The sequence below is a fragment of the Oncorhynchus nerka genome, linkage group LG26, assembly GCF_034236695.1.
Source record: "Oncorhynchus nerka isolate Pitt River linkage group LG26, Oner_Uvic_2.0, whole genome shotgun sequence".
NCBI classification, from domain to species: domain Eukaryota; kingdom Metazoa; phylum Chordata; class Actinopteri; order Salmoniformes; family Salmonidae; genus Oncorhynchus; species Oncorhynchus nerka.
In genome coordinates, this window is record NC_088421.1 from 24,013,861 (window position 1) to 24,037,436 (window position 23,576).

At 44.6% G+C, this 23,576-nt stretch overlaps 1 protein-coding gene across 3 annotated transcripts; it reads left to right on the top strand.

The window, feature by feature from the left end:
• Nucleotides 1-316: 316 nt before the first annotated feature.
• Nucleotides 317-23,384, top strand: prkacaa (protein kinase, cAMP-dependent, catalytic, alpha, genome duplicate a). Of its 3 annotated transcripts, none has more exons than XM_029625765.2 (10): nucleotides 317-969; nucleotides 11,751-11,812; nucleotides 12,412-12,540; nucleotides 12,777-12,875; nucleotides 15,259-15,341; nucleotides 15,505-15,631; nucleotides 17,127-17,222; nucleotides 17,487-17,609; nucleotides 19,653-19,817; nucleotides 20,163-23,384. In XM_029625765.2, the coding sequence occupies exons 1-10, from the start codon at nucleotides 924-926 to the stop codon at nucleotides 20,286-20,288; spliced, it is 1,056 nt and encodes a 351-aa protein (XP_029481625.1). In that variant the 5' UTR covers nucleotides 317-923; the 3' UTR covers nucleotides 20,289-23,384. The 3 variants fall into 3 exon arrangements, with proteins under 3 accessions (XP_029481625.1, XP_029481624.1, XP_029481623.1); XM_029625764.2 differs by lacking the exon at nucleotides 317-969 and adding an exon at nucleotides 7,485-7,623; XM_029625763.2 differs by lacking the exon at nucleotides 317-969 and adding an exon at nucleotides 9,566-9,959.
• Nucleotides 23,385-23,576: the final 192 nt, after the last annotated feature.

Here is a 23,576-nt window from a genome sequence, read left to right on the forward strand (position 1 = left end):
GATAATACTTTATTATGCACGAATAAGACGAACTTTTGGAAGCGGTGAGTCACACCTGAATTTCTAGACCATTGAGTTTACCAAAATCAGCAAGGAAAAACCAACCATTTGGCAAACAAGAAGAAAATAATAGATGACGTTATTAGCTGGTCTGAGAAGGCGGGCTAAAAAGACAATTTGACAGATACCAATAGACAAATCACAACATCACAACGATTGATTTACTGATGCATATCCAATCAACAGTTGTCTCGTACTGTCTGTCACATAAGTATTGGCCAATGAGGTATTTTCAGGGGTGGATCTCTGAAGCAAGAGTTCGTCTCTCTGTAGTCTGAGGATTAATGGAGGGCTGTTGATTTTGGCAAGTAAACCACAGCTGATCGGATCTGAAACCTGAGAAATCATCGGACCTGAGCTCCAGGAAAGGGAGGGGCTGCTATCGATTTGCAATAATAATTACTTGGAAAAGTGGATATATAAGGTTTTTGTGTCGGAATACATTGGAAAGTAAAGGGCCTTTAGTGGGGTCTGTAAGTGACTGACTGATAGTTAGCTAGCTAGCTAGGAAGGCGACGATAGCTAGCTAGCGAGCCAGCCAGGCGCGCCGAACCGGTTCGACGTTCTTGATTGTACCAGGTAGAGAGCTAAGCAACATTCGCAACAGAATTAGAGGGAAAACCGGCTAGCTAGCTAGGTTGTTGGCTAGCCATTGGCTGGCCAGCTAGCTAGCCTGTGCAGCTAGCTAGTTTACCCCCCCAACCCCGGATAAAGGAAAAGTAGTAGCGGAGTACAATTGACTGTTGCCTAGTTAGCCATGATAACAGCCAGCTAGTAACCAGCTTCCTCAAATAAAGAACTCAAAAGGCTCCTGAAAACTCAAAAGTAACCCAGATCCAAGGGATCCCTATCGGCCTGCAATCATGGGCAACGCGCCCACCGCCAAGAAGGGCAACGAGATGGAAAGTGGTGAGTTTACTTTGCTTCCTACTAGTAACTTAGTAGTACTAGCTGCTTGACAACTAACAGTAACTAAGGTTTGTTACATGTCTGCATTGCTACACGGGAGGGATGAAAGTAATATCCAATGTGCATTCAATATCCTCTTGTGGCCTAGTCATTACATGTATGTATTCTCTCCCATCTCCAGCCTTGTAAGCTTGTATGGTCAATTGTACGCGCCCCAGACCCCCCTTTTCACTTTGGACTCTTGTTGATAAGATTGTGCGCTTATATATTATTATATAGCTATTGAATATTGACAAAGGTAAAGCTTTTATCTTGAATTTCCAAAAGGTTAGTCTGGTTGTAGCCAGGAAACCCCCCAAAACCAGACGGGCAACTTGACACAAGCCCATGTCAGCCAATTACCACTACACATATCTACCTACTGCATCCAATTTTCACAACAAATGCTAGGTCTAGGCTACCACCTGTCATACCTAGGGGTCATGTACAACAGTTAATAGTTCTCTGCAGGACTGTCAAAACTGAGTTTGATGTGAAACTCCAACTGAATTGACTACTAGTCAAAAGCCTTTTGCTAAAGTATGTTTGGGGTACTGCCCTTTATCTGGCTAAAGCCTTTGGGGGCCCTAAGTGGAGCCTTTTGGGGGCCCTAAATGCTAAACCTTTTGGGGGCCCTAAGTGCTAAAGCCTTTGGGGGCCCTAAGTGCTAAAGTTTTTGGGGGCCCTAAGTGCTAAAGCCTTTTTGGGGGCCCTAAATTTAAGTTATAAGAGTTAATTTACTGTAGTTCTACACATTTTGTTATGGCACGTTCAGAAACTGTTGCAGGTTTACGGTCGAGAGAAATGTTTTTAATATATGACTGAGAGTGACTAACAAAATCGATGGGTCGGTATTTCAACCATGATTACAACCAGTTTAGATAGTTTACCGCTAGGCTAACTTACAACCTAAAAAATGTTAACTTGCATAAGAGAAACTGCTGATGACCAACCACATTTTGCAATTGCACCTTGTGTATTCTACTATTGTGCTAAAGGCTACAGTTGCGGCTTTCAAGGAGCGGGACACTAATCCGGCCGCTTATGAGATATTCCGCTATGACCTCTGACGAGGCATCAAACAGGCAAAGCGTCAATACAGGACTAAAATCAAATCGTACTACGCCGGCTCTGATGCTCGTCGGATGTGGCAGAGCTTGCAAACTATCACAGATTACAAAGGGTAATTTAGCCACAAGTTGCCCAGTGTCACGAGTCTACCAGACCAGCTAAATGCCTTCTATGCTTGCTTTGAGGCAAACACCATTGAAGCATGCATGAGAGCACCAGCAGTTCTGGATGACTGTGTGATCTCGCTCTCTGTAATACCGACGTTTCAAACAGACCACCATAGTCTCTGTACCCGAGAACGCCAAGGTAATCTATCGCCCCGCAGCACTCACATCTGTAGCCATGCAATGCTTTGAATGGCTTGGCGCACAGCAACACCATCCCAGACACCCTGGACCCACTTCAGTTCGCATACTTCCCCAACAGATCCACAGATAACGCAATCTCTATTGCACTTCACACTGCCCTTTCCCACCTGGACAAGAGGAACACCTATGTGAGAATGCTTTTCATTGACTACAGCTCATTGTTGAACATCAGAGTGCCCTCCAAGCTCATCACTAAGCGCAGGAACCTGGGACTGAACAACTCCATCGTCAACTGGATCCTGGACTTCCTGATAGACCCCCCCCCCCAGATGGTGAGGTTAGACAACACCACACAAACCCACCACACAAACCCTCTACACGGGGGCCCCTCAGTGTTGCGTGCTTACTCCCATCCCGTACTCCCTGTTGACCCACGACTGCGTGGCCGTGCATGACTCCCAACATCTTCATTACGTTTTCTGATGAGATAATGGTGGTAGTAGACCTGATCGCAGTCAACGATGAGACCGCCGTTAGAGAGGTCAGTGGCCTGGCAGTGTGGTTCCAGGACAACAACTTCTCCCGTAGCGCCAGAAAGACAAAGGAGCTGATTGTGGACCACAGGAAACGAAGGGCCGAACACTCCCCCATCCACATCTGTAGTGGAGCAGGTCAAGCACTTCAAGTTCCTGGTGTCCACATCACTAAGGAATTAACATGGTCCACACTAGAGGTAGACCGATTAATCGGAATGGCCGATTTAATTAGGGTTGATTTCAAGTTTTCATAACAATCGGAAATCTGTATTTTTGGGCGCCTATTTGCTTTTATTTTTATACCTTTTTATTTAACTAGGCAAGTCAGTTAAGAACACATTCTTATTTTCAATGACTGCCTAGGACCAGTGGGTTAACTGCCTCGTTCAGGGGCAGAATGACAGATTTTTCACCTTGTCAGCTCAGGGGATCTAATCTTGCCACCTTACAGTTTACTAGTCCAACGCAATAACGACCTGCCTCTCTCTTGTTGCACTCCACAAGGAGACTGCCTGTTAGGCGATTCAAGTAAGCCAAGGTAAGTTGCTAGCTAGCATTAAACTTATCTTATAAAAAGCAATCAATCATAATCACTAGTTAACTACACATTGTTGATGATATTACTAGATATTATCTAGCGTGTCCTGCGTTGCATATAATCTGACTAAGCATACAAGTATCTGACTGAGCGGTGGTAGGCAGAAGCAGGCGCATAAACATTCATTCAAACAGCACTTTCATGCGTTTTGCCAGCAGCTCGTCGTTGTGCGTCAAGCATTGCGCTGTTTATGACTTCAAGCCTATCAACTCCCGAGATGAGGCTGGTGTATCCGAAGTGAAATGGCTGGCTAGTTAGCACGCGCTAATAGCGTTTCGAACGTCACTCGCTCTGAGCCTTGCAGTGGTTGTTTACCTTGCTCTGCATGGGTAACGCTGCTTCGAGGGTGGCTGTTGTCATTGTGTCCCTGGTTCGAGCCCAGGGAGGAGCGAGGAGAGGGACGGAAGCTATACTGTTACACTGGCAATACTCTAGTGCCTATAAGAACATCCAATAGTCAAAGGTATATGAAATACAAATGGTATAGAGGGTCCTATAATTCCTATAATAACTACAACCTAAAACTTCTTACCTGGGAATATTGAAGACTCGTGTTAAAAGGAACCACCAGCTTTCATATGTTCTCATGTTCTGAGCAAGGAACTGAAACATTAGCTTTCTTACATAGCACATATTGCACTTTTACTTTCTTTTCCAACACTTTTTTTTTTTTGCGTTATTTAAACCAAATTGAACATGTTTTTATTTATTTGAGGCTAAATTGATTTTATTGATGTATTATATTAAGTTAAAATAAGTGTTCATTCAGTATTGTTGTAATTGCCATTATTACAAATTTTAAAAATCGGTCGATTTAACCGGTATCGGCTTTTTTGGTCCTCCAATAATCGGCCGACCTCTAGTCCACACACACCAACACGTTGTTGAGAATCACAACAAAGCCTCTTCCCCCTACAGGAGGCAGAAAAGGTTTGGCATGCGCCCTCAGATCCTAAAAAAGTTCTACAGCTGCACCATTGAGAGCATCTTGACTGACTGCATCCCTGCTTAGTATGTTAACCCCTTGGCATCCAACCGCAAGGCGCTACAGAGGGTAGTGCGTATGGCCCAGTACATCACTGGGGCCGAGCTTCTGACATCAAGGCCCGCTATACCAGTTGCTGTCAGAAGGAGGCCGTAAATGGTCAGACTCCAGCCACCCAAGTCAGACTGTTCTCTCTGCTACTGCACGGCAAGCGGTACCGATGCACAAAGTCTGGAACCAACCGGACCCTGAACAGCTTCTACCCCCCCCCCCCCCTAAGCCATAACACTACTAAATAGTTAGTCCAGGTAGCTATTTGCTTATCTGCATTGACCCTCTTTGCACTAACTCTTTTGCCTCATCTCACATGCTGCTACTGTTTATCTATCCTGTTGCCTAGTCACTTTTTATTTTACCTTTTAACTAGGCAAGTCCGTTTAGAAAAATATCATTTACTATGACAGCCTAGGAACAGTGGGTTAAATGCCTTGTTCAGGGGCAGAATGACACATTTTTACCTTGTCAGCTCGGGGATTCGATCTAGCAACCTTTCAGTTACTGGCCCAGCACTCTTAACCACTAGGCTACCTGGCTACTTTACCCCTGCCTATATGTATACATATATCTCAATTACCTTGTGCCCCAGCACATTGTCTCGGTATTGGTACCCCGTGTATATAGCCAAGTTATCCTAACTCATTGTGTATTTATTCCTTGTTATTTTTGTCTATGTTTGTCTATTTCTCACTGCATTGTTGGAAAGGGCCTGTAAGTAAGCATTTCACTGTTAAGGCGCCAGCATGCTTCTGTTCGGCTGGCGCCTAGCCGAACGAGGATGCTTGCATATTCCCTTAAGACCTTCGCTTGAATAATGAGAAATGTGGCAATTGTACTATTTGTCCTTTTTGAGTATACACTTCCTCAATTATAATTAATCTAACTCGAGAATTCTGTCAAATGTTGACGTTTTTGCAGAGTTTTTAGTCACGCAATTTTACATTTAAGATGTGGTGCAGTGATTTGTAATTAAAAAAATGTGCATTGTTCATTGAATGAAAAATACTTTATTGAAGAGTCCCTACTGTTGACCAATCACCGACGGGGCTCTGAACTCCAAAGACAACGTCACAATGTCGTCGTCAATTATGGACAAACTCTTCCAAACTGTTTCGGCTGGGAAGCATGCAGACCCCTTTAGTCTACACCGTTTGTTTATGAAGCATGTGACAGAATCAAATGTTATAATGCTCAAATGTAAGTTCAGACTCTCTCTGAGTCCCTCCTCCCCAAAATATTATAAAAAAATTGTTTGGTGGAAATTGATCCAGGGGGTGGCCACAGGCTGCCAGTTGCCCTTCCCTGGTCTAGGCCAATCGGTGCCACTACAGAGGCACACCTGTCCGGTAGCAGGGGGAAGATCCTCTACTTTCAGTGTAAATCGCTATGTATAGGACTTAAACACACTGCAGATAACCTGCATCCAAAAAGGATTTCAGGAGAAATAGTCAGCCTAGTTTGGAATAGAGGATAGACTGGTCCTTGTTATGTTCCTCTTTTTTGGGACTTCAGTGTTTATCCCTGCCCCAGCCTATACAACTTTATGAAGCCGAACTTTGCCAGATGTCTGACTGTTTATTTATACAATGGATGTTACTCGGGGGAACCCCAATGTAAACACAGTAGTGGTCATCAGCCTTGAATCCCACACTGTACTTGACTGAAGGAGAGAAGAGGGTGTGGTGGGACACTGAAGGCACAGGGGCGGGGTCATATGATGCGGGTGGTGTGATCCTCTCCAGGCTAAACCGTGATGCTGAGGAGTGTCTTGAACATCATGTGATGAACAGCATTTAGAACAAGAACACTCTGTGTGCCCTCCTGCCCATCTCTGGGTCGCGGCTCCCTCTCAAGCTGCTCTGCACAGCTTTTAGCCGGTGCCATCCATTTGTTTCCCTGCTGCTTCCCTTTTCCTCCACTGTCTCTCTGCTTCCCTATAAGTGGTGACTGTCTCTCCCTCATTGATATCCTGGTCTTTTTAACCCTCTGTAACTGAAGTCCCGGAGTGGCAGTCCCGGAGCAGGTTTGGAAAAACAGTGTTGTGTAGGCTATGCATCCATAACACTAGCTGTTACATTGGTGTGCGCTTGGTTGGAACGGGTGTCTGTGAAATGAGCCTCGGCTGCTTGTAGAGCATACATGTCAAGAGCGGACCAGCCTGGTAGCATTAACCCTTGTCTTTGGGTCTGTGTCCCACTGAAACGAGGCCGCCCAGAGATCACTGCTCCACCGCCTCTCAGTTGTCTTAAGCACACAGCTTTGTTTTTAATGGTATTGATGTTGTATTAATGGAGGGATTAGCGGAGAGCTGCACACTGCTAAGATCCGACCCCTGGGCGGGGGCAGAGGAGGTCCCAGGGCCGTCAGAGGTTTGTCCACATGCCATGCTTGACATCCTTATCGGCCTGGATGGCCTCGCTATGTGCCCGCCCTGATCCCCAGAGACAGGTGCAGACCGGGGGTTCAGATGCTTACGCCCACCACGGCAGGGCAGCTATTTTCAACTGGACAACCAGAGGAAAAGGACAACATGCAGCCCGCTCTGAGAGACGAGACTATATAGGACGGTGAGGCTTAAGGTCCGGTTCAGGTGGACCCTGTCTCTCAGCCCGGCCTGCCTTCTCTTCCCTGATACAGACAGACATAGCGGAGGTGTTGCTGTGGAGAGCTGAGCCAGGGCCCACAGGAAGGAGTAGGGTGGACTGTGTATGAGCTCAGGCAGGAAGTGGAGGAGCCTCTGGATTCCTTGCTGCAGAGTGTCAGGCTTTGTCTCTACCTACATAACATGGCAGGACAGCTTCAAGTCTAGTCAGATATCCAACCTCCTATACAGAATCCTCTAAGGGTCTGTGGTGCTCCACTTGTCTCGAAGTTCAGGGCTCCTCTCTGAAGGACACTTTTTCCTTGCTAGTTGCTACAGGTCCTAGGCTGGTGCCATGTCGATGCTGCACAGGCTGGCGGGGAGGCTGTTCCAGCACGCTGGGCCCTGTCTGGGAAACACCAGCGGTGGGGAGGGCAGACACTGCCAGCCACAGGAGGAGCCAGAAGCCCACTGCTGGAGTGAGTGACTGACTGAACTGACTTGACTGGAGCAAGGGGGCGGAGCCTGTTCCCACGACACTCACGAGGGAGGGGAGTGATTGGTTGGAGTGGCTTGAGGGGGGCAGGGGGATGTGACTGGGTGTGTCAGCCGTCCGTACACACAATCGCACTGTTTTCCAGTTCTCTTGTCGATTCTGTGCTCTGTGTGCGTTTTACTATACTTGTGAGTACCAAAAGTTCTCACAAATGCTAAACCAACTAAAATTCTGAAGTGTGGACATTTTGCTGATTCTCACTTGTAAAAAGGCAATGTTGGGGTTAGTTAGGTTTAGGGAAAATAGGATTTAGAATGTGAATAAAAAATTGTCCCCAAAAAGTCATCACGTATAGTAAGACATAGCTGTGTGTGTTGGGCAGGATGACTATGCTTTGGTCCGGGTTTTACGGAAGTAGACTCTATTTGATTAGCTTTGGTTTTTGGCTAGGTTGTTTTTGTACTGATGTTGTGTGGCCAACACACACACACACAGCTCTTTTTGATTCAACACCTCGTGTTTTGTTCTGTTGCCTGGTGTCGGCTGCGTCACAAAGTTCCAGGGAAGCCGTTTTTCTGTCTCCCGGGAAACCTGTCGGTGTGTCTGTCCAGCGGGGTTCCCTCTATGTGCTCCAGGCCACATGTGTCTGTCTCGGGGACAAGATGTCTGACTCACCCTAGCTTCCTTCAATCTGGGTTTGCATATCTGAACATGTCATTCCAGTGTTGTCTACAGTCCCTCTGTGTGGGTACTGCTCAGTAGTCAGTCCCTCTATATGAAATGACATGCATTTGGCCCTGTGACGCTACACTGTCAAGGTGGAGCTTTCACTGTGGCTATAAATATGTGGGTGGCTGGCGGGGTGGTTTACACTGGCTTGCATAACAGGGCCAGGCTGGTATTTGTATAGCACAGCACTTCTTGACTCTTTTTAAAGGCACTTTGTTCTTCTGGGCATGCTCAGATACTCTTGTAAGAATGCCCAGTCACTCTTACCTCTTGTAACTCCAAGTGCTGACTGAACCTAAGTACCTGACAGTACAGTGGCCAGAGAAGCAAACCACAAGGACTGAGGTCTGTGAAGTGGCTGGGTTGTGGACTTATCGCTCATTTCCTCTGGACTCTCTCACACACCCAACGGATGTCTCTCTGCATCCTCATTCTCTTTCGCTTCCTCTCTCACCATCTCCCCCTCGCACTTCACTATATATATTCCCCCCACAACAGTGTGGCATTCTGTATCCCCCCACGTCTCTATGTCCAGCTCCACTCGTCCACTGTGTAATGCGTTGCCTGCGGGCTGTGTGCTCTATAAATTAGGTCTGATGTGGTTTGGCGGGCTCCAGAGTGAAATCTCGGTCAGCGCGCCCCAATCTAACCCCCTGTGCCTGCGTCACAGGGTCCCAGGGGAGAGATGGGATTGATCGGACATCGATCCTGGACGCAGGAGCACAGTGGTGTGTTGCATTGGGCACTAGAGGGGATGTGTTTTAGCTGTGGTTGGTTTGTGACTGCTGTGGTTTTTCTTTAGAAAAGCTCTTTCGAAAACATCTGAAATGGTTTCACACCGTCCTGCTGTGGCATCTCACATGGGTACTTACATAGACCAGGAGGTTTTCCTGATCACATGATCTGAGCAGAAAAACCCCTTGGTTTACTGATTGGTTGTGTTGATGAGAGTAATATTGATGGTGCCAGGAATTCAGGTTGATTTCCTGGTTTGACAGAGCAGAGGACTGTCATGACTTTTTCCATAGGAGAGATCCTCTCTGGGCTTCATAAATATAACCCCTGGCTGTGGTGACGCCCCTCCCCCTGGTGACCAGGCCCCTGCTGTTGTGTGTTTAAAGGATAGGGAGCAGGAGGTAGAACTGTGTGCAGAATAAATATAGATACAAACGGCGCACAGGTCCAATTGATCTATGTGAGTTGTTGTAACGAGAGCAGAGCACTGTGGGCTTTATTTGGCTCTGGACTACCAGGGGCTCTGGCTGCTGAATGAGCTCTGCTCTTTGCCAGGACACAAGACAGACAGATGAAACTGGCAAGTGAATGTAGAAGGTGAGAGAAGAAACCAAGGAAGTTGAAGGTTGTCTGTGTTTCTGGACGTAATGGGAGAAGGGGCGATGAGCCAACCACTGTGAGGAAGAAGAGGCAGGTCGCAACGTAGAAGGGCAGAGCTGATGTCAGGCTCAGACAGCCACAGGAAGAGCTCCAGGAGGCATGGTAGCAGGAAGAGGGAGTCTGGGTCCACCTCTGGCTCCGGGGCTGCAGAGGCTGCGGTTGCAGCACCAGAGATGCCCATGGTGATCCCTGACGGTAAGGGAGGGTGGCAGTGGAGAGGAAGGCTAGGAATCATCTTCCACCCGTCAGATGGTATTCGTGGCAGCCAAGCCTCGCAAATCTAACAAAGTCTGCACTAAATCAAGTCAATTCCACTTGGGCCATTGTTGGTTTAACTGTTGAGCTGTTTGATAGCTAGACGTAACTTCCTCCTTAGTTGTGGCTGTAGGCCTACAGTATGGAAGGAGTGTCCTCTAAGGGAGACTATGTTGGGGTTTACTTAGCTGGGAATAAAGGAACAAACTGACTGAGAAATGTACTCTCCCAGGAGACTAGTCTGCTTTTCTTCTCAATGGCTCTGGCATGGGAGCAACATGGTTGTAGTGATGTTTATATGAACTTTGGTCAGTGCTGCTCTCTGGTCTTCCTCTTCTGTTGGAGTTCTCCAGAGAGAGTTGCTAGAGGGGTGGGTAAGTGTGTGTTTATAGCCCCTTTGTGAATGGAGAAAAGCAGAACCACTGAGGAGATATTAGTGCTGATCACAAGGGTCTGTATGGCTTTGAGGTTTTGACTGTTAGTGATGCTCCAGAGGTTTTGTATAATTTCATCCAGTTGTTTTCACGAGCCAAAATGGTTCCCCAACAATTGTGTACAACGTCATCCATTTTGTATGATGTGTTACGAATTCCAATTCTTACAATATATTACGAATGAAGTGTTTATACTATGAAAGGGACAAGCACGCAGCTTGCCAGAACAGAAATGTTTCTGGAATGTAAGGATTGCGTGGCGTTCTCCAGATTACAGATGGTGTATTAGGCTATCCATGTGTGAGCCATAAATTTACACACAAGATTTTCGAGGTCTGTTTAATCTCTTAATTTAAAGAGAATTGCATACTGGTTTAAGAGGGTGACCGATTTTAAATGTTCAGCTTTCCTCTGACAAACCCATCGATTTACTGTAGTGTACGTATTCTCCCCTCAGCCCTCTGTATCCTATAGTAGTATTAATAGTACTGCTTACTAGTAGCAGCCTGCCAGCCACTGTCCCCAGTGTTGAGTGGTAGTGATGTAAACTTACTAGTAGCAGACAGCCAGCCAGCCAGTGTTGAGTGGTACTGGTACTCATACAAGTAGCAGCCAGCCACTGTCCTCAGTGTTGAGGCATAGATAGATATGAGCAGGGATTAATGAGGAAGGGCTGGTATCTACATGTTCCCACAAAGCATAGTGATCAGCCCAATAAAGATAAGAGGAAGAGATGTGCTGCACTTCTGCATGTGATGCCGTGTCTGTGTGCATTAGAGCTAGAGTGTGTGACTGTATAAAGGTTATGATAAGTCACTTTGGAGTGGATAAAATCTCTCACACATTCACTGGCACAGAGACCATAATGCGTTCACACACAATACATTCACATAGACTGCCTGTATCGATTGGCTCTCTGCTCTCGTTCTGACATGGCTGGAGGAGTAAGTATTAGATAACATGAGCTCAGTTGATTTGGCTTCAACATCAGTGGGAATGAGCCCTGTCTGTGTGGCCAGAGTGAGGGAGATGGACAGCCTTGGGCTAGGCAACACATAGGATGTGCCACCGGTAAGGTACACACGACTCATTCTAACACACGCTCAAGTTCATCTCCAAAATATCACTATTTAGCCTTACGGAGAAGTCTTTATATTATAGCTCTGGTCAGTGGTTATAGACATGAACCTCTGCTGAACTGTATCACAACATCCTCGTTCTCATCTAAATGTGTCTGATGGAATCAGTGTGTCGTGAAGTAGGGTAGGTGCTAAACCATCTGTTTGCTCTGTTACAGTGAAGGAGTTTCTTGCCAAAGCCAAAGAGGATTTCCTCAAGAAATGGGAGAATCCAGCACAGGTGAGTTAGGAAAGAGGGAAGTGTGGGAATGAATGACAGGCCTGCACACGCTCAAAGACCCCAGCATACCAGCCCAGCCCAGTGTCAGTCACGCCTGGGTGAGAAGGGAAGTGGGCCCTCTGCTGGATCTAACTACAATCACATTTGTTGGAACTTCATTTTTTATGCTTTGGGGCATAGAATGATATCTTTAGTGATTATGTGCAGCATTTAGCATAACACTTTCCCTCCTTTTTCTTTTAGCTTCACACATTTAATTTGCTATTGTAGTAATGTAAGAATGACTCATACCTTTGCTGCAATATGTGTGCACTGGCAGGACTAACAGTTGCCTGACGCATTGCACTTTTTGAATGTCTCAGGGAGAAGGGTATCATATCCTGCTTTTGCCAGTTTTTTTTTTTTTACAGAACAGTGTGAAGTTTGATGGGTAGTTTGAGTCCAGTGTTGCTACTCAACCTGACTATGGCACCCTGATAGGCACTCTGGCACCCTGATAGGCACTCTGGCACCCTGATAGGCACTCTGGCACCCTGATAGGCACTCTGGCCGGTGTTGGGCTTGTTTCCCTGTTCTAACTGACATGCTCTCCTCTCCAGAACACCGCGGCCTTGGATGGCTTTGACCGTCTGAAGACCCTGGGCACGGGCTCGTTTGGTCGAGTCATGCTGGTCAAGCACAAAGAGTCGGGCCAGCATTTTGCCATGAAGATACTTGACAAACAGAAGGTATGGTAATGTGATTTCATTCAAATTCAGTTAGTGAATTGACTCCAAGTCCTCTTTTACAGTACATGTAGATATTTTTATACTAATGAATACACATTTGTATTAATCTCATGAGTTGATTTATGTGAAATGGAGTTGACCCCCTCAACCCTGGTACTGTTACTGTCTCTCAGCCCATTAGTCAGATGTAGGGGGCTCTCCTTGCTTAACAAGGTGTCCTGCTTTGTTCCCCTCAGGTGGTGAAGCTGAAGCAGATAGAACACACGCTGAATGAGAAACGCATCCTGCAGGCCGTCAGCTTCCCCTTCCTGGTGCGTTTGGAGCACTCTTTCAAGGTACTGCTGGACGCGTGTGGGTGCATGCGTTCGTGTGTGTCATGGTTACCATTAGCTGGTAATAGCCAACTTTTGGCTGCGTTATTTTCTTTTGTATTTTCTTTTTTAAGGTGCGAACTAAAATTGGCACTGGCCAATGGTCCGGGAGAAGGGGAAAAAATACCATTTGCAAATATATATATTTTTTGCCTATTCATTGATGGACGTGCCAGTTGATGTAAATACGTTTGACCGATTATCGGTACGTGTTAATTTGCATCGTTTTGTGGAATTAAATTGGCACGTGTGTGTATTCATTATGTCTCTTATCACAAGTGCACAGCATACAGAACCTTTGAGAGGAAAACCTGTCAAACAGCGCTTTTATAAGCCCAATCATTGTGCAATAATTCTAAATTGTGTGTTAAAAATAGTTAATGGGCCATGATTAGAAATAACTCATATTTTTGTTAACTGGTAATTGAAGTGTGCTTCCTGTTCACCATTCAAATACATAGGCAACAAAGGCAGGCTTCAGCAGTGCGTTTAAATTGTAGTTTGCATTTTGAGAACCTATAGCTACTTTATTATTTGAAATGTTTTAGTACATATTATGAGGCATGTTTTACCTTGCTTCAAAGTAGCCTAGGCAAAATCCAACCATATCCGTGGAGGCAGTTATTTAATAAAGACTTCCATATAGCATTGAAACCAGTATACTATTTCTCTCATGATCTATTGGTTTTCAACTAGTTTTTTATTGTCCGGTAGCCAAATGCCCGTTCTCATGTCGCCTTGGTGCATTGCTGCGCTAATAATGTTAATAGTTGATCAACATTTTAAGCTGAAGTTCTGATCTGTTGCGTCACATTCATTTCTGTTTTTATGTAGACAGGCCTACTGGTTATATGAATTTGGGCTCTATCGTCCCACAACTGTCGCAGAGTCTATTTGGGCTTTTTCTTTCTCGACAAGCTGACCAATAGAGTAGGCCAACGTTTCTACAATAGGGGATAGTAGATTGACATGGGCTCATAGGGGTGTGTCCAAAAGGCTAGGGGAAGCTAAGCTCTCCCAAAGTAAATTGAGTTCAATTGCCAAAATGATTATAGCCTAATTGGCCTACTCCTGTCTATACAGAAATAAATAAATACAGTCATTCAAATGAGGCTATTAAAGCATGAATTGGCCACAGAGGAACATTAGCTTCCCCTAGCCTTAAAAAAAAAATTTTTTTAAGTTGTGGATTGTGTTAAATTGCATTGCCTGCAGTCGGAAGGAAAGGCAGCGTGCGCAATTTGGGTTGCCACTGTCATTGAAAAGTAGAGGCACATCTAGGCATATTACAATATTTCCAAACTCAATTGTTGGGGAAAACACAGTTTGGGAAGCATATGGCTATTTCTGTAAAGAGAATACAATGAAAAGACTCAACTGTCTTTTAGTTATCCAAATTCAACTTAGGTTTACAGTTTATCTTATTGGCAACAGCGGAGAGCATCGGCCAGATCACTGGTGACTGTGCACTGCTCATATTCACTCGATCATTGTTGGGTCAGTGCCACTTAAGTTTTTTTTTTTTTTGGACAATCATTTCCTCCTCCAGTTTAGATTGCCCTCCTATTTGTCTCCCCTTCTCATAGGCCTATTCTATGGACAACGTTGTTTTTATTGATCTGTTTGTCAATGGCAGCAGAGTAGGCTACCCTGTCATTTGTGGTGTTAAAGATTCTGCTAATGTCTCCAGTCACACAAGGTGTAGTAGAATTGAATGAGATGTGTTTTTCCCATGCAAGGAAAGAAGGGTGTCTGCTGTAGCCCAGGCATCTACGCTATATGCACACAGCCATTCATACAACTCTTTATACAAACAGTTGATTGAGTGGTATTATTAGTCTAAATTATGACTATCCGATATGCTCATCACATTACAAATAGCCTACTATCTTACATAAGTCTGCAAATGGGATGATGCATGGAATGTTTTATTATAAAGGTGCAATTTGTTATGGTGAATATGTGCTTCCCCAAAGTTTAAACTCACGCTCCGCCTGTGCATAGGCTAGTGGTTTTACTTCTTGTTACTGGTCTTGTTGGCTGAGGGAAAGTACATGTGGACAGTTATTCTAACATCTTCAAAGTGTGCAGTAAGGGGACACGTCATTGCATCCTGGGCTTGCATGCTCTGTTATGATTAATTACCATAATCTAAATATGATTCCTGTCATTCTGAGCACCGTGGATGGACCACCTAATCAGGTTACGCTCCCAATGCGAATGTGTCTGGTCAATTTTAAATGTGGTCAAATGTCCGGTGCCACATTTTCCTAATGGAACATACTTCCACGTTTGTGTGTGAAGGTGGGGTTCACAACTCAACTGTGTGAAATATTTCTCTCTGTAGGACAACACTAACCTGTATATGGTGATGGAGTATGTCCCTGGCGGTGAGATGTTCTCACATTTAAGGAGAATTGGCAGGTTCAGGTGAGTCTGTTAACTGGTCTCCTACTGTTGGAAATATAACCAACTACCTACAGTAGTTAACCCTCCCCATTTTCCATAGACCATGACTCCACAACATCCTCCTAGTAAATATATTGTGGTGTCCACGTTACCCTCTGACCTCTCTCTCTCTCTCTGCCTGCAGTGAGCCCCACGCCCGCTTCTACGCCGCCCAAATTGTTCTGACCTTTGAATACCTTCACTCACTGGACCTCATCTACCGAGATCTGAAACCAGAGAACCTGCTCATTGACAACCAGGGATACATACAGGTGAGAACACACACATAGTCAAATGGCTAGCTAGCTATACAGGTAGGACTAATGGAGAACAAGCATGGGTGTGCTGTACATACGACACATGAAATGCATTATACGTGCCCTGATTTTGTAGATGCTCTTAAATAAATAAACCTTCGTACACAATTTAAAAATTCGTCCAAACTGAATGATAAGGAGGGTGAAGAGGTTGATTTTAATTTAAAAAGACAATAGTGTAATGATGAGTTTTATGTCATTTAACTGCGCTCCTTGCTGGTTGATACCATTCTCTTTTATGTTTTACTTTGTAAAAGATGCCGTTATGGAACTGATTTATTTACTATAACTATTACCAATGTATTGTAAGGGAAAGGAAAACATGCTATGTGTTGCAGTAGGTCTTTAGAAAAATGCCAAACATATCCTTGACTCTATCCAAGGAAGCAAACGATGCCAATCCACTAAATGGATGGAATGGGTGAGAATTGTGCAAGTTACTTCACAATCTAATTGAAATTAGGCCTAACTGAATGATACGGGGAAGAAGTTAATTTCATCTAGAACAACAATGGTGTATTGAGTTTTATGCTTATTTATCAGCATCGCCCCATGTTAATAATTTGAGTGCCTTGCAGATTGCTACAATTCTCTTTTACGTTTTACTTTGTGCTTATGTTTGCTACACCTTGGGGGTTGATCTGCGTCTGATACATATGCTGAGGGGAATGCACGGCAACTGTCTCTATCGGCTGCTGGTAGGCTGAAAGGCCAGGCGATTCAAGTGTTAGAGGGATCACATGCTAGCTGATACCATAGACTTCCAGTGATTATGCTAAAGCTAGTTAACATTGGCTCGCAGGCCTCCCGGGTGGCGCAGTGGTTAAGGGCGCTGTACTGCAGCGCCAGCTGTGCCATCAGAGTCCCTGGGTTTGCGCCCAGGCTCTGTCGTAACCGGCCGCGACCGGGAGGTCCGTGGGGCGACGCACAATTGGCCTAGCGTCGTCTGGGTTAGGGAGGGCTTGGTCGGTGGGGATGTCCTTGTCTCATCGCGCACCAGCGACTCCTGTGGCGGGCCGGGCACAGTGCACGCTAACCAAGGTTGCCAGGTGCACAGTGTACCCTCCGACACATTGGTGCGGCTGGCTTCCGGGTTGGATGCGCGCTGTGTTAAGAAGCAGTACGGCTGGTTGGGTTGTGTATCGGAGGACGCATGACTTTCTCTCCCGAGCCCGTACGGGAGTTGTAGCGATGAGACAAGATAGTAGCTACTACAACAATTGGATACCACGAAAAAGGGGTAAAATTTAAAATAAAAAACATTGGCTCGCAAAACTACCTCTAACTTCCTTCATACTGGACACAGAAACATAAAAATGGTATCCACAAGTTCATCTGACTCTGGGGAAGTAGATAAAGGGCATCATTGCCAAAGTCCTGGAAGTATAACTTTAAGCGAATGTCAGAACTGAACTGTTGATTGTCATTGAGACATCTGTGTTCCTCCCAGGTAACAGATTTTGGTTTTGCAAAGCGCGTGAAGGGCCGGACCTGGACGCTGTGTGGCACTCCGGAGTACCTGGCCCCTGAAATCATCCTTAGCAAAGTGAGCGGTCACCACCAAACCCCCGGCCTGCCGTCACACCTCGTATCCATAACAACACTGGGGTTTTTACCATAACATAGGGGTCATTACCATGACACAGCAAAGATCATGTCACTACAGCCACTCACAAACAGCTCATGATTACAACCGCTGACTAGAGAAGAGCTTATGTATGACACGTTCCATTCTTTCTTTTTGTGCTTAGTTCTGCCTCTTTCCCTGGGAATGTAACACTCCTCTTTCTCTCTACACCCCCCCCCACAGGGTTATAATAAGGCGGTGGACTGGTGGGCTCTGGGCGTGCTGATTTATGAGATGGCTGCTGGCTATCCTCCCTTCTTTGCTGACCAGCCCATTCAGATCTATGAGAAGATTGTATCAGGGAAGGTGAGTACAGAGTACATCAGACAGAAACCCAGATTACACTCTTCCTTTAAGACCTGCTTTCAGTACCAGTCAGATAAGGCAGTTCATTGTCATTTACCTCCAAACTAATTAGCTGTCTGTAGCTAGGTTTTCATCCAATTTGAAACAGATTTTCATGTGAGTGTTCTAATATATGCATAAAACAATATGCACATTTTCCCACCAGAGATGGTTCTATCAAATAGACTTGTGGTGAATGAAAGGCTGTGCGTGATGACGTACTGCACATAGTAACTTTTGAGGTCAATTTCCATGTTCCGAAATGGAAAGATCCATGTTAAATGGGTTTCCATCGAAATGATCAACTCTACTGATGGTTTCGTCACAAACTGTTGTTTATATAGCGAATGTGTCCATTCTGGTCTGGGCATGTGTGCTCTAGCCAACATCTCGCAGATACAGTGCAGGTAGGCTACCTACATTATGAGATTAATATGGATTAGAGCAATATTATTTGGGGGTAAAACGGCAGCCAAGCATCGATCATCATGTCACCAGAATAAGACCCTCAATATTTATAGGAAAGGAGCATCAAGCTCATCACTTCTACTTTCACCACCCTGTGAAGTTCAGGACTTATTTCATCTGTAGCTTATAAACTGCATGCTTTTCCGAGTCGAAGTGAGAGGATCACACTTATAACACTGCGTGACTCCAAGTTTACTTCGGTATGATGGTCATTATATCAATATTTACTCATAAAGGTGTTTCCACTGCCATTTCTCACATTAATTTTAGAGACACAATAGAGATTCCAACATGGGCCTCCCGGGTGGCGCGGTGGTTAAGGGCGCTGTACTGCAGCACCAGCTGTGCCACCAGAGACTCTGGGTTTGCATCCAGGCTCTGTCAATTGGTCTAGCGTTGGCCTATGGTCGTGAGGGTTTGGCCGGTAGAGAAATCCTTGTCTCATCGCGCACTAGCGACTCCTGTGGCGGGCCGGGCGCAGTGCGCGCTAACCAAGGTTGCCAGGTGCACGGTGCGGCTGGCTTCCGGGTTGGATGGTGCTGTGTTAAGAAGCAGTGTGGCTGGTTGGGTTGTGTATCGGAGGACACATGACTTTAAACCTTCGTCTCTCCCGAGCCCGTACGGGAGTTGTAGCGATGAGACAAGATAGTAGCTACTAAACAATTGGATACCACGAAATTGGGGAGAAAAAGGGGTAAAAAAAAAGAAAAGATTCCAACATGTTTAACAAACAAATAGTCTGTTTGCATTTATAAAATTGTACTGGCATTTCCTGTTTCCATCCCGGTTGTGACTTTTTTCATGTCTGGTAATTAATCTGCATTAAATGGTTGGAAACCTTGTTATTGTCTTACTGTGCCTTTCCTGCTTTTGTTGCTATATTCACATTAGCATTACTCTCTTCTGACCCCTGACCTTGGCGTCTTCATACATACACAGCACTTTGTTAGGCTGAGTTGTAGCTCACTTCTCCTGAGCTGTTTTCCAATCCCCTCTACATAGATCATCATGACTCCACAGCCCCACTGACCTCTCAGCAGTGAGCCACATACCTGTTAAAGAAGTTTCTCCTGACCTGTTTTCCAATCCCCTCTACATAGATCATCATGACTCCACAGCCCCACTGACCTCTCAGCAGTGAGCCACATACCTGTTAAAGAAGTTTCTCCTGACCTGTTTTCCAATCCCCTCTACATAGATCATCATGACTCCACAGCCCCACTGTAAATGTATTGTGGTGTCCACATGACCCACTGACCTCTCAGCAGTGAGCCACATACCTGTTAAAAAATGTATCATAGGCTCAGATCTAGGAACAGCTTATCTAGCCCCAATCTTAACCTTAATCATTAGGGGGGAAAGACTAAACAGACCCTGTCAGAGTCTATGGGTAATTTCTGGTCTTCTGTAACTGAGTCATATTTGTTAGGGAAAATTTACATTTCTGTAACGGATGACTAGACAGTTCCTCCCTCCTTTTTTTCTGTTTTGGAAGGTTTTCTACTGAACACAACCTTGACGTGTCTCTGTCCCCAGGTGCGCTTTCCCTCCCACTTCAGCTCGGACCTGAAGGACCTGCTGAGGAACCTGCTCCAGGTGGACCTGACCAAGCGCTTCGGCAACCTGCGCAACGGAGTCAACGACATCAAGGGACACAAGTGGTTCGCCACCACTGACTGGATTGCCATTTACCAGAGGAAGGTGAGAAGGCCTGCTTCCATGGCTCTTCTATTGTTCACTGTATAGCCACTGGAGAGAGAGGCAGGTTTGGTTGGGGCAGAGAGAATGGGTTGGGGAAAGGGAGAGATGATTTAAGGGGTATGATTCAGAGCTAATGCCATTTGGCTTGGTCTTGTTTGGAGACATGTTACACATGCATTACTCACATAGTCTTACATAGTTGGAATGGGGTCCACTTGACTAATAACATGTTGTCCGTAACCAGTGAATGACTAGTGACTGTCAAACCGCATATGTCAGAAACTGAGGAGGAATGATGCTGTGAAAGCTACAGTAGCAAGAATCTGAGTATTCTCTGTGTTTCAGGTGGAGGCACCGTTTATTCCCAAGTGCAAAGGCCCCGGTGACACCAGCAACTTTGACGACTATGAGGAAGAGGAAATCCGAGTCTCCTTCACAGAGAAATGTGGCAAGGAGTTTGCTGAGTTCTAGGCCCAACCAGGAGTAGCGGAAAGAGCCAGGGATGTAGAGAGAAGGCAGGAACAGAAGGAAATGGGAGGAGAGGTGATAAGCTGGACTGCTAACTTGCATTTTGTAATTACGACATCAACAATGTAACAACCCCACCCCCCAAATGAAGAGCGAGTGAAAAAGAACGAGAGAAAAGACCTGAAAGAGCCAGCAGTGTTGCCTTTTCTGATTGTTTCTCACCTTGTTACTTATCCATGTCCTGTTTTCCCTCTTGTGTTTGTGGCGAGGGTAGAAGGGTCAGGCAGGGGCTAACCACCTCTCTCTTCAGTTGGTTTGTATCTTGGCAGAGGTGTAGCGACACATTTTGAGTCATTGCAGGCAGGTTGAGGCATTGATGTTCTGGTACTGAATCGAGGCTCCTCCTGAGTGGGTCCTCTCTACAAGCTTCTCAATGAATGAGGGCATCTCATTCTTGTTTTGTAATTGTCCACCCACTCCTATCTTGTCCCCCCCCCCCTGTCTCTCCATCCTGAATCTGTCCAAGCAATACCAAGTCCAACAGACGTGCCTATCATAATGCCAACTGGTTGCAAAACCGTGTCGAAAGCATTGGTGCAGAGCTTTGGCTATTGGTGGCATCAGCCCTTGTGCCCTTTCTAGTTGAAAGCTTGACACTCTCTGCACACGCCTTCTGTCCGCTCGTTGTGGCATGATTATTGGTTTCAGAGGATTCTCTCATCGCTTGCAGTTCAAGCAGTGCTGACCACTTTTTGATCAGAGAAACAATGATTTATCTCTTCATTTAGGTCTTACTACCTTCTTTTTTTGGGACCTGTGAAATTGTGTACATGAGCATTTCTAATGTTAATTAAGTCTGTCTTTTCCTCTTCAACTGAATTTATTAGAGCATTTTAAAACCCTTTGAGGATCATTGTGTCCTCAAGTCAATCTGTGCTTGTGTGTTAGTGTTGAAGGGTGGGTTAAAAAGCAGTGACTAACATAATGATCACACACTCTTCTCTGACTAGTGTTTATTTAATTCATAGCACATTTATACATGTTGATATATTATAGAAAAACGTGAATATCCATCTTTTTTTTTTTTCAAAGTTGTCTCTTAGCTGTGAAACCGAAATGAAGATTTCAGAAATAAACAAACCAGTATGAATTCTGCCAAATTCGCAAAAGGTAATGACATTGCTTACGCAGACATGTTTGTCAGTTAACTATGAAGGTGGTGGTTTTTAATGCGCAGGAAAAAGTAGCAAAATGATGCATGTTATTTTTGTACAATATCACTTTTAAAAGAAGATGTGAAAGGAGTAAAGCTGTGGTTGTGGTGAGGGATCTGACATGTTCAAACTGACTCTCACCTGCCCCTTTTGTATGATGGATCCCCGCTTTTTATCTGACAGAAATCATGTCATTTCATTCAGTGTTCAGTTAGATGTGAACGGTTAATGCTGATTTAATCATGTTAATTCACCAGCTCTGTTCAACCTGCTGCTGGCCTGTTTACTCATACATCACCTGAATTCATCTTCAAATGGACACTTTCACAATGTATGACTGTTGGAAGTCAGGATGTAAATTTGTCAAATTACTTTTCCTCATGAGATAAAATGTATAACAATCTGATTTATGGATTTTGAAAAGCTATCCTGTGATTATTTTATTTGCTATTTCATATTTTTGGATGCAAGACAATCGCATCCCAAATCTCACCAATGGCTGGTTTGTAGACAGGTGTGATGATGCAACACATTGACATGGTTTAGTTGATTTTCAACTAGGCTTTGTTTTCCCACAAGCTTTTATTTTGGGGTAATAAGGTTATATTAATTTCTTATGTAAACACTAAATGTTGAGTGATTCGGACCCCCACCAGCCTTCATTAGGCACCACACCTTGTGCACCTCTCGCAAATGCATTTCTTGTGTTTAATAATATACAGTATTTATCCTTCAATCAGTTTTGTCATTAAGTCTATTGTAGTATGGCTTATTTCTACCGAATGTTCACAATCAAATTGATGAAAATGATTCTTTGGCAGTCGTAGAGGTTGCATCTGAATGTCTGGAGCGGTGTGGTAAGAAGGCTACTTTACAGAAGAAAATAAATGTATCGAGTGGAGATACAGACTTCCAAACTTATGCTCTTTGAAGAAGAAATGTTATGTATTTAAAAATCACAGTTCTTGCATGTGACAAAAAACAACAAATGCAAGATGTCCAAGACCTATGACATGTTTGAATGACTATTTCAGATTTGCAAACATTCATATACCACAACCAACTGATTTTTTTGCTTGTTTCATTGTTTTGCATCCCTCTGGTCTTTCTAAGCATCGTTAGTAGTAGGGAGGATCAGTACCAGCTACAGGTATCCAGTCACCTCCACTGCCTTGCTAGGACCCTTTGAAGCACACCTCACTTCTCCAATCATGTCTCTATTTCAAATGTTTTTTTTAAAGAAATGTGATACTGTAAGCCTAAGTTGTGACTAGAAAGTTGGTCAATTGGTGTTCAGAAAAATATTTTTACCATTTGGTCCTGCAAACATTTACGGTTTTGTGCTGGAAATGTCACTCAGTGATTAGAGGCGGGATAAGCTCCATGAACCACTGATGTGACAGCTTTTAAAAATGTAATTTGGCTTTCCTAACCCATGACCTCATGTCTATGAAATGTTTGTTCCTGTTTCTACTGACCGCCTCCCACTCCCATCATTATAACCCTATCATCAGCTTTTCTGTGTTCATCTTTTCACTCTGTTTGATTGCCTTTGTTAGCATTCTAGTTTTACATATACTTCATATTGAACTTCTCCATTTTCTTTTTTTTAACATCATGGAGAAAACGTTGCTTTCATATTTTCTAAGTGTATTTTCAACAAACATTTGAATCCTTTTCCTTCCCGATTTGGGTACGGTGATGGTGTAGTCTATTGTACCCCCTGGGAAACAATACTGTATGTCTGCCTTTGACAGTCTTATCTTACCTTCTGGAGAACTTGACGGATACCCTTAGGACACAACGAATATGTTTAAAAATAATAATAAAGTCATATTTTGCAACATGTATCATTCCAATAAAGTTTTACTTGTTAAAATTAAAATTGTATGAGTACATTTTGTAGATCATACTGACCGTTTTGTTAACAGAATGTGTGTTTGTGTTGGCAGAAAATGTATTGCCGTTTGTACAGTACATTTGGTTGTTTGTAGGAACATCTTGGTGGAGGGGATGCTATGATGAACAAATAATGCAAGGAGCTGATTTCAACCTGTGTGTGTGGGGGGGGGCTACA

Bases quoted from the DNA above. Each gene is read 5' to 3' on its own strand.
- prkacaa (XM_029625763.2), top strand. From the start codon at position 9,824: ATGTCAGGCTCAGACAGCCACAGGAAGAGCTCCAGGAGGCATGGTAGC. The intron at 15,342-15,504 runs GTGAGTCTGTTA...CTCTGCCTGCAG, and splicing joins AGGAGAATTGGCAGGTTCAG to TGAGCCCCACGCCCGCTTCT. The intron at 19,818-20,162 runs GTGAGAAGGCCT...TCTGTGTTTCAG, and splicing joins TTGCCATTTACCAGAGGAAG to GTGGAGGCACCGTTTATTCC.